Source organism: Xiphophorus hellerii, chromosome 7 (assembly GCF_003331165.1).
Source record: "Xiphophorus hellerii strain 12219 chromosome 7, Xiphophorus_hellerii-4.1, whole genome shotgun sequence".
Lineage (NCBI taxonomy): Eukaryota > Metazoa > Chordata > Actinopteri > Cyprinodontiformes > Poeciliidae > Xiphophorus > Xiphophorus hellerii.
Genome location: NC_045678.1, coordinates 29,498,922 through 29,510,157, shown reverse-complemented (window position 1 = coordinate 29,510,157; position 11,236 = coordinate 29,498,922). Strand labels below are relative to the sequence as shown.

Sequence of the window (11,236 nt, the reverse complement as noted above, 5' to 3'; positions counted from 1 at the left end):
TCAGGAAACCCATTTGTTCCTTTTGCTGTGACACAAGTTTGGGGATTTAGCAACGACTTCCGAATATTGTTGTGAGCAGGAAGAGGCGCAGACTTCACGAGTCACATCCCAGAACAAAGATTTAAAGACCCGACTGCAGCTTCTGTCGTTCATTTTCATTACTACCTGCAGAATTAATCGGGATAATAAACCAGTTTGTGCGCCAAGCATGACGCAATCTGATCTGAAATCAAATCGCTGCGATGAGTTTTGTAAGGAGCGCGGATAAAGGGCGGTCCAGAAAAGCTGCAGATTCCTCGCTGCGCAGACGAGGGGGTGGGGAGCTGAAACTGGGAGGAGAAAACGGGGATTTGGGAATATTCTTTGTCCTCGCCCAGTTAGCGCAGCACCACTGGAGAAGCAGCTGTCTCCTCGAAGCAAAAGAAGGAAAAAGAAACAACTTGAAGGGCTTCAAATTTGGCGCAAAGGGGCTTAAGATCCAGACATCCAACTGAAGACAACTTTCAGGAACCAGAAGAGATTCTGAAGGTAAAAGAAAAATCCCAGACAAAGCGAGGCGGCATCCTCACCGGTCCGCTCCTCATCTGTTAACAAACGCTTCTGTGACTTTAGTTTTCATCTCGCTGCTTTGGGATCGGTTTATAAAACTGGTTTTTTAAACTATATATGCTGGGAAAGTGGATAAAATCGGGTTAATGGGGCGTTTAAAACCCAGTTTGAGTTGAAGCGCACAAACTGATGGGATGGAGCGCAAATTAGAAACTGGACATCAGCCGCAATACTTGAAATTACCTGCGTATTGGCAATAAAATGGGTTTAATTAAATTAACGTGTGGCGTATTGTATTATATATAACGCCAGTTTGGGTTTTTTATCATTACAGGGAAATCTACCAGGGTCGTCTTGTGTTTTTCTTTCTTGTGAAAATCTATCCAGCCTCAGATTTGCTGTAATTTTGCACTAATTGGGGCTTAAAATGATTCAGTTGGTCAGTCGGGACAGATTGATGACCCGGTTCCCATTCGGGTCCTGCGAGGTTCCGCCGTGACGTCGTTTGCCACGAGGAGGATTTTTTCCCCTCCTCTCCGCAAATGGGATTAGTTTCCAGTTCACGTTGCGCTGCTTCATGTTGAGATTCCTGGCTTTATTAAACCCAAACATGCGTCTAATCCTGTTAGTTTTCTGGTTCCGTCGCATATCTGGGTTTTTCCAGGGTTGAGCACATTCCTCCAAAACTTTTTTTTTTTAAGTTTAAATTTTTTTCCCTCAAGCCCTTTCCCTGCCCCCGTTAGGCTAAAGGGGTGGGATACATGAGGATCAACCCTAACCCCTCTCCCAGATGTTGGGGCCACAAAAGCGTCTCTGTTCTGCAGAACCGAGATCCTCCGCTGCTTGAAAATGGCCAGAAATCCCTTAAATACCCGCATCAGCTCAGCGCAGACGGCTCTCTGATTCAGACACTGATTTAAAGGTAGAGATAAAATGTTCCTGACGGCAAAAAACGGCTAAATCCTGCTGAAACGCACACAACTGTGATTTCAGATGAAACCGGTAGAGTCGAGTCAGAGTCAAATAAATGAACTAAAACTCCAACTTTGGCCTCCAGGTTAAATAATAATAATAATAATAAACTCTTATGATGAAAAACAAAGACTTAAAGTGAGTTAAATAAGAACAGGGTGTAAAACTGTGCAGACTGAGGGTCACTGAGTTCTGGTTCACATCTGGCTCTGGATCAGGCAGCAGCTCTGATCTGATCTGGCAGTGACTTACGGATATTAAAAGTTATGAGATTTATGATGGCAGAGCTTTTTATTTTGTTAAACTGCGTTCTGTAGTGAACAGGTAGCCAATGTGAAAAGATCCATAAAAGTGCAACATGGGAATGTCGAGAAGACCTGGCGAAAAGTTTTGGAGCTGGAGACGATTTTATTGAGTGGGATGAAAACAGATGAGAATTTTTAAAAAGTTTTTATATATATGAACATTTTCAACTGGAGCTTAGTGTCCCAATGTCTAAGCTTAACTGGAAATTTTAAAAAAAGAAACATCATTTAAAAGTTAAACCGACATAAAGAGGATTAGGTCCATTAAAACAAATTAACGATGAATCAATTTCTGACTTTTTTTCTCCAAATTTTGACTTCATTTTGTCAACCTTCATGTAAATCCAAATATTTAACCAATCCAATCAATGTTACTGTTTTATGAAAACAGTTTGTTAAATTTGTAAAACTGGACTTTATGTCCCCAGTTTCTTTGGTAAATTTGAGTTTTAAGACTAGATTTGCCTGAACAATTTAAACAAATCTGAGATTAAAGTTGGAACTACGAGATTAAAACCTTTTTAAGGGCCCTGGTCCTCCTTCATAGACATGTGATGTCATTGCAAAGCCCCTCCTCCTTCAAAATCATTTATCAAGAGATTAATACAAGTTTTTAATTATCGCAGCTCATTTTGTCATTAAGTCTTAAAACTATTTCCACGTTTAGGTTTATTAACCCAGTTTGCAACATTTACCCCAAACTGCTCAGTGCATTTAATTCTCAAATGGGTAAAAGTGAAAATTATTCATTGCATGTTGTGTAATTTTAGTAGCAATAAAAACATAAAACTGTAAATATGAGTTACTTGTCAGCTTAATCAATATATCCTGTTCAAAAATGTACAATTGCAAACCCTTTTTTGTGCAAAATTTGCACCAATTTTGGTTAGATTTTAAGTAATCAGAAAACAATTGTGTATAACATTTTGCATTCACAGTAAACTCAAAGGCATGAAGACTTTGTCGTATTTTTTGGACTCTATCTCCTCACTTTTATTGTCACGAACGGTCTCCTCTGTCAGCTTTGTATGCCTGTTTCAACTTCTACCGAGTTAAAAAAAAGCCTTTTTTCTTTTAGCACTGCTGCCACCTAGTGGCTGGAGGCTTGTTTACCATTCACACATGAATAAAGACACTAATACTGCACCTCAATACTTCTGAAGTACTTCATGGAGTCACAACTATCTGTTCAAGTTAAATCAGATTTTTGCTGATTCACAGTTGGAAACATTATATTCAAGAGAAACATTGAATAATATAAATGCAAAAATAATTCAAAAACTTTTTTTAAGGATACAATTGTTGCTATTAAAAATATATATTATCTCCATTTCAATAAGTTTTTGAAGAACTTGGGCTGTAATGTTCTGTACATTTTATAAGACTGGTGAAAACACTTGAAACGTGGGCCTTTAATAAAAATTACGAAACAACTAAAAGGTCCTGCTGGATCTGGTTTACTCTTGCATCCAGTCGTAAAGCAGAGCCAGATGTTTCCATACTTGCCTTTCTCTCTCTGATCTTACAACAGAAGCTGTAGTGTACGTTTGTTTTATGCTTTTTTTAAAATGGTAAACAGATGAAGGAACCTGCAGGCAAGAACAAAGATTAGAGGGGAAATAAAACATATCTAGGTAGCTTTTCTGGCTGCTTTGCCTGTTGCGCCCACTTAATGCTGGTGTGGCTACTGTTCCCACCAAATACTCCAGTAATTTTGATAACTTCTAAGGAAAAATGTTTGGCAGAATAAAAACTACTCTGCCCACTGAGTCGCCATGTACATTTATTAGGAGACAGAACTGCACCAGTCATTAGAAATGCCACAAATCATGACTATATATAACATAATTCAGCTGGATGACCTTTGGACAACCTTTTCTGTTGAGTTATATTGACTTTAAGACCAAAACTGATGTTAAAATATTCACTTAAGAAATGGCTAAAAATAAACTGCAACTCATTTTTAAATGTTGTAATAGTTTTTAAAAAGTAGACAAAAGTTTTGAAAAACATGTTCAATCATGTTTTGATCATTTTATGTTAATTTTCACTTTCCATTGAATTATTTGTCCTTTCTAGGGGTTGGTGTTAGTTAGCCATGACTATAAACATTTTCTGAGATGACGGTTTATGTTTGTATCTGTGTTAAACAAAGAACGTATAATCTGCAGCTGGTTTTAGCATCAGAACTGGAAAATAATTAAATAAAACCATGTGTGCAATTAGTTGATAAAATACATAGTTTTTTTAGCTGTAAGTTGTGAAACAGATACAGAAAATACAGAAAAAGCAACTCTGAGTGAAAACACAAGTTGATCAAAGACGGATTTCCGTTTCTTGTCATTTACAGCCTCGTCTGCGTTTGTACCTAAACATGAGTTGTTTTCATGCACTTAATTTTAAAAAAAAGAAAAATCTTCTACTTGTTTCACTTTGCAGCGAAAGCAAGATGTCTGACATTTTGGATGTTGCAGATGTAGTGAGTAAGGTTATCAAAATGAACAGTGGACCAAAACCTCAACCACAAAACTATTTATTTACCCAAACAAAACACATTAATCTGCAGTAGATTTGTTTGTTACAGTGGCTAGTCACACAATTAGCCCAGCTAGCTTAACCAGGCTTAGTTTAGCTTGACCTAACTAAAACTAGCCTTATCTTAAAGTAGCTTAACTAGCTAGGCTAGTATACAACTCTACTTTTACCATCGTTACACTAACTTTATTCAACTTATCTACTTAAGATCTCAATTATTGAACCATTGCAGACTACAGATTGCAAACAATTGTTTAATTACCATCGAGAGATAGAAATCCTCCCGTTAGCTATAATATCAAACGTTTACATGTAAATATTCATAATGTCCCATTTCTAAAAACCAAACAACAAAAGAAATTATGAATGGTGGTTACGAAACAACAAAAGGAGCATTTCTGTTATCTACTGACATGGACTGTGGACAAAATGCTAATGTATGTACCATACGATACGAGAAAACTGACTGACGGATAATTAGAGTTCAAGGATAGCAGGTGTCACCGCCGCACCCCTGGGTGTAACGGTCTGTAAACGGCCGTAAACAAGGACGGCAATCTAACAATGACTCAAGGCTACAGTAACGTTTTCTAAAGAAACACCCAGAAACAGTTGGAATCAGCAGCTTGTCATGCATTGTTCAGTAAGTTTGTCTGTTCACACAGCAGATCAACAGGTCTGGAGGGATTTTCTTTCCTTTGTATTCATTGGGAAAGATTTCATATCCTGTTCAAACATAAAAGAAATGCTCATTATTCATCGTAACAGGTTCTTGAACTGGTCTACATCAAGTCAAACTGGACTGTTTCTTTTCTGTTCAAGACTTTGTGTTTGCTCAGTCAGGCTACCATATTTGGACTTCCTGTGGAGACGGATGTCCTACATTCACATAGTTTTGTTGGTGATATTAATGTAAGATATGGTTTTAAAATGATTCATTAACTTATGTGTAGATTTGGTCAATTTGTGGAACTGCTGCATCTGCATTTTGGCAAACAATTGCATAAAAAATGTGAAATATAATTTAACGGGTTTACTCGTCTGTATGTATTTAGGTTTTTAAGTCAAATTTAGTAAACGGTATGTTAGACAACATAAAAATAGGTTTGATTTGCTAAATTTAATAAAAATATTTATCACTTTTAAATACTTTAAATGCCAGAAGAGGTGGAAAAAAACCTCATCATGACTACTTAAAATATTTCTAAGTGTTCAGAAATAAACCAATTTAAAAAAATTGGGAATAAGCTGAACTGAGTGTGAATGCAGAACGATCAGATTTCCAGACACGTGAAGGAATTTAGTTTCCAAGTATTTCACCTTCACTAAATGCCTTAAGGCTTTTTCAGCTACAGTATCTGTTCTCAAAGGGATAGTCCCTTTTTTAAGAGGTTATCTGAGGTTGTATAACTGCAAATTGCTGGAAAAAACAAGCTAGTCAGGTGTACGAAGTAATTTAGTCCAAATCAAACTGTAATTGGTCACATCAGTGGGATAGAACGGCGTGTTTTGCGGTTTAGAAGTCGTTTCTGCTAAGTTTAGTGCTGTTTCTCCATCTTAATGTCTTTGCAGCCAATCAGCTGGCTGGCAAAATCAGATCTTGTAGATTAAGACGAGACAAAAGTAATAAATTGTGTTACTCAAACGCTTTTATTAAGAGCTTTGTGTTTTTTTTGTTTGGTTTCCTAAGTGAGATCAAGAGTCTATAGACATTGAGGTTTGTTAGATTCTGTGAAACCACAACAGCATATTAGTCATTGTGAGACCCTATTAAACTTCAATCAGCAGCATCTGGATGGGACGGTGTGTGTGTGTGTGTGTGTGTGTGTGTGTGTGTGTCTTGGAGAACTGACTGTTTAGTGGGACACTGGAAAATAGCATAACAAACAACTCAGTCAGAGTTTGTGAACCTAAATGGGAACATGACTGAGATCTTTATTATCCTCAACAATAAAACTTCTGGAACATTCTGGAAAACTACAGTTTTGACCTTTTACGACTTCAGTTGACGACTTGTGTGCTGCAGGGTGGTTATGGTTGGACGGTTCTGGATTTTAGGCCTTTTCTGGGAGCTTTGCCTGAGCATGTTAGCCTCATTGCTGCAGGCGAGGAGGGAGATAAGTTTGGTTATGATTTTGCGCCACACTGTGGCTGATTGTTTTAATGCAGGCAACATCTGGCTTGAAATTAACGTGAGCATATCTGAGTTTCACAAGTCGACTATTTCCAACTTTGAGTTTCTTCAAACTCAAGAATTTTCAAAAGTGGAAAATTTTTACTTCAGAAACTGGGAAATTTCCTCTCTTTTTTTTTCAAACTTTTGACACCAATTTCAATTTTTTTTCCTAGCAAATTTTGGACCTTTCAAACTCAGAAGTTCCCTTGTTTTTTTTCTAGAAAATTTCAGAGATTAATCTCAAAATTGTAGTTTTTCTAGAAAATTTTCAACCTCTTCAACTCGGAAGTTTCTTTTTTTTCTAGAAAATTTCTGATTAATCCAAAAAATAATTTTTCTGCCAAAGTTTTGACTTTTTAAACTCAGAAATTTCATTAATTTTTTTCTAGAAAATGTTTCCAATAATTCTAAAGTTTTAGTTTTTCTAACAAATTTTTGACTTTTCAAACTCAGAAATTTCTCTTTTTTTCTAGAAAAGTTCTATCATAGGTTGATACTATCATAGGTTGGTGATATGAACTTAAACTTTTATCACAATAGTTTAGAGTACCATTGTGATACAATTAAAGTAATAAGAACTATTTATTGCTGACTAGCAGAGCAACACAAATACTGCTCTAAAAATTGTAATGCTCTTCTTTTGGAGAAAAGCCACCTAAGGAAATGTGATTTGTGTTCTTAAACTGCTCACAGTAACTGCATTTAATCCTATTTTTCAAATGCATTGATGCTCTTAATGAAAGAAGAGAAAGTAAAATTAACAAGTCCAACAATACATACAGTTTTGTTTTTTTTTAAACATTAATTGAAATCCATTGTGACAATAAATCAAAATTCTAAGAAATTTATCATAAGCCATACAATAAATATTTCAGAGAGTTTTTCCTTGTAATTGTGTGTTTTCAGGGCACGTTCTTATGGAAATTTTCCTTTTTTCCTCTTCACAGGATTTATAACTTCCTTCATCCGGCAGCAAAATGAGCTGGAGCTTCCTCACTCGTCTGCTGGATGAGATTTCTAATCACTCGACCTTCGTGGGCAAAATCTGGCTCACCTTCCTCATCGTCTTCCGGATCGTGCTGACGGCGGTTGGCGGCGAGTCGATCTACTACGATGAACAGAGTAAATTTGTGTGCAACACACAGCAACCCGGTTGTGAGAACGTTTGCTACGACGCGTTTGCTCCCCTTTCGCACATTCGCTTCTGGGTGTTTCAGGTGATCATGATCACCACGCCCACCATCTTGTACCTCGGGTTTGCCATGCACAAGATCGCCCGCATGGACGACGACGAATACAGGCCACAGGGCAGAAAGAAGATGCCGATAGTGAGTCGGGGCGCCAACCGGGATTACGAAGAGGCGGAGGATAACGGTGAGGAGGACCCCATGATCCTCGAGGAGATCGAGCCGGATAAGGAGAAGGAAGTTGCAGAAAAGCCAAAAAAGAAGCACGATGGCCGACGTCGCATCAAGAGAGACGGACTGATGAAGGTCTATGTCTTCCAGCTGCTGTCCCGTGCTGTCTTTGAGGCGGCATTTTTGTTCGGGCAGTACGTCCTCTATGGGCTGGAGGTGGCGCCATCTTACGTCTGCACGCGCTCTCCTTGCCCGCACACGGTGGATTGCTTCATTTCTCGTCCCACTGAGAAAACCATCTTCCTGCTCATCATGTACGGTGTCAGCGCGTTGTGCCTCTTCTTCACCATGCTGGAGATCTTTCATCTTGGCCTCAGCGGGATTCGGGACTGCTTTTGCCGGCCGCGGCCTCGCTCTCGAGCCCCTCGCCCCCCGCCGCCGGCCAGCCAGAGGTCCTCGATCTGCCGCCAGCCATCTGCACCTCCAGGGTACCACACCGCCCTGAAGAAGGACCCGAACGGGAAGATGGGCTTCAGGGATAACTTCGGAGACTCGGGTCGCGAATCTTTTGGTGATGAAACATCATCTCGGGAGCTGGAGAGGCTGCGCCGACACCTGAAACTGGCTCAGCAGCACCTGGATTTGGCATACCAAAACGAGGAGAACAGCCCGCCCCGCAGCAGCAGCCCGGAGTCCAACGGCATTGCAGTGGAGCAGAACAGACTAAACTTTGCCCAGGAGAAGCAAAGCAGCACCTGTGACAAAGGTAAGCCATTCCTCTTCTCTCATTTCATAAATCGTGGCTTTTATCCAAGGAAACTGACCAATAGATGTCTTCACAGGTCTGCGTGCGTAAACACAAACGATGAGAACAAAAAGGGAAGTGATGGACTTGCTTGAGGTGGATGAAGACCCCAAGCCCTCCAGTATTACATCCCACTGTGCAGAACTCCACGTGGCAGACCCAAAGTGCTTATTAACTGCCGTCATGCAACAGAAGTGGTAAAGGTTGACATGTACATCTCCCTCAGGGCAGCTAACTGTTAGATACTATATGGATATTTTATTAAGAAACTTGGAGCTTCTTGTCATTTCTATCTTTTTTATTATTATTATTGTTTTGGTCGGTGTGTAAATCTCAAGTTTGCCTTTAGACTTGAACTGGAATTTTGTTACGGAAAGGCCAAGCCAGTCGTTTTGTAATGTTTGTACTTAGTGAGAGTGAGTTGGTTGATTGTAGAAGCGAGCAAAAGGTTGAACAGGGCGCCTCAAAACAAACACCGGTACTGGGAGTTGTGATCTTATGAAGACTGTACAAGATGTTGATCATCACACAACAAGGGCTTCTCTCGAGTGTCTTTTTTTTAAACGTCAGTGTTGATCCGGAACTGGTCAACACTTCCAATCCTGGAACCTGTGGCCTGTACTGCGCAGCTGTAGTTCTGTTTCTTCACAGATTTCAGGACTTCAGATTTCCAAGATCAAAGTGAAACTTCTGAGCAAATGATCAAACTCCTTAAGGCTTTGGTGTTATGCTTTACAGTGTAGAATATTTTGATTTCTGTGCTGTCCAGAATTGGTCTTCAGTATCAATTCTGTCTTCCTTGCATCCTCTCCTTTCCTGTGATGCTGCTACTTTCCCTCGTCTTTGCAGGCTTTCAATCAGTCCCTTCTTGTTTTGGTTGAATTTACGGTAAATGGTTTTACAGTGGGTAGAGCTAACTACAGAGGCTGCATGAAAAGGGAAGAAAACTAGGAAGCAATAACGGAAGGACAAAATGTAGTAAAACCACAAAGGACAAGAATGATACAAGGAATGATTGAAAGAAGCAAGGACTGATGGGCAGACGGCAATCATCAAGGAAAGTAGCAACATAACAGGCGAGAGGAAGCAAGGAAGACTGTATGGGAGACAATCCGGGAAATACTGAAGACCAATTCAAGCTGGGACAGGAATCCAACGAATCTAATCTACTTAGATTCTTTGGACATAGATTATTTGGATTCCTGAGCTATCTAGAATTGATCTTCAGTATTTCAATGTTCTGACCTGTATTGTGTAAATTTTCCATCATGTCTTCCTCGTATCATTCCCTTTCTTTCCTGGGCTGTTACTGCTTTATCTCGTCGTTGCAATCTTTCCATGGGCTCCGTCTTTCTGTCCTTGTGTCCTTGGATTGTTGAATCTTTGCTCAATCTTGTGCTCTGGAAAGCGTCACGTTTCCGGCGGCATTCGGTGAGCTCTCGCTGGTCCTTGAAAATCCAGGGGAGAAGGTGTAAATCTCACGCCACATCGTACCCGTATCCACAGCAGGTCTCCAAGGTGAACAGTCTTTAGCATGTTGGATCCAGGGGGTTAAGGGAAGTCAGCAAGTCAAATCTGTAACTTCGGTATAAAGACAGTTATTTAGTTCTACCCTTTGTAGAACCATTTGCTGTAAATTCAGTGAACTTCAGTTCAACAATCTTCTTAGTTGTTTACGTTCAATAAAGTTTTTCTGTGCATCCATGTCTGCATCTTGTATCTTAGTTGGTTTTTCTGTGTGCTCTCTTAGCGTGGAGCTGTTTCTGTTTTGCTGCTCTGTACATTCTCAGTCAGGATGAAGGAATCTTGAAGCGATGAACCTTGTTCGCAGTACAGGCCTCTTTTATAGGTAACTGGAACACTTGAGGTACCTTTGTCCAAAGGAACAAACAAACCTGGGTAATGCTTGAAATAAAAGAACCATGTAACTCTTGATATTGCCATGTATTGTTTTGAAATGTTTGATACTGTTCTTTATTTTTGTATTCTGAGTATTGTTGTTAAACGTTCACTACTGTCTCTGCTTTCCGTGGCTGGATTCTGAGAGTGAACCTGTTCGGTACAGTTTGAAAGATAAAGTGCAGCAGTTTTTTGTTTTTCTTTTGGTTTCTGTTTGGATCAACCTGTTGCTTCTTTTCTTCGGTACATGTTTTTTGTGACCATGAAATGTTTACTTCTGCCGCACCTGCCTGTTCAGTTGTCTGTTAGTTTAATAATAGAAGAAGCTGTGTGCCACTTCACCATCTGCTAAGTGCTAATTTTCTGGAGCTTGTTGTTCCAGACCTGAGAGGATGGTTGCAAAAAAAAACTGCTACAATGTGAATTTCTTCTTTGATTGCACCAACTTTTGTATTCAGATTCATAACCACAGTGCCATTAGTACACCTTAAATATCGTCATCTCAGATATTTTCTGATCAACTTTTTTTGTACTTTTATACGTTTTTGTATTGACCAGTACTTTGTGGTTTCTAAAATAAACATTTTTACAATCAGTTTTCTAAGTTGTCTCAATGGAAATGGGGGGGGGTTGGTAA

At 39.4% G+C, this 11,236-nt stretch overlaps 1 protein-coding gene across 1 annotated transcript; it reads left to right on the top strand.

The window, feature by feature from the left end:
- The first annotated feature begins 206 nt into the window (after nt 1-206).
- LOC116723207 (gap junction gamma-1 protein-like) lies at nt 207-11,196 on the top strand. The gene is made up of 3 exons (XM_032567952.1): nt 207-528; nt 7,485-8,661; nt 8,738-11,196. Exons 2-3 carry the CDS (start codon nt 7,515-7,517, stop codon nt 8,749-8,751), a joined length of 1,161 nt encoding a protein of 386 aa, XP_032423843.1. The 5' UTR covers nt 207-528; nt 7,485-7,514; the 3' UTR covers nt 8,752-11,196.
- The last annotated feature ends 40 nt before the right edge of the window (nt 11,197-11,236 follow it).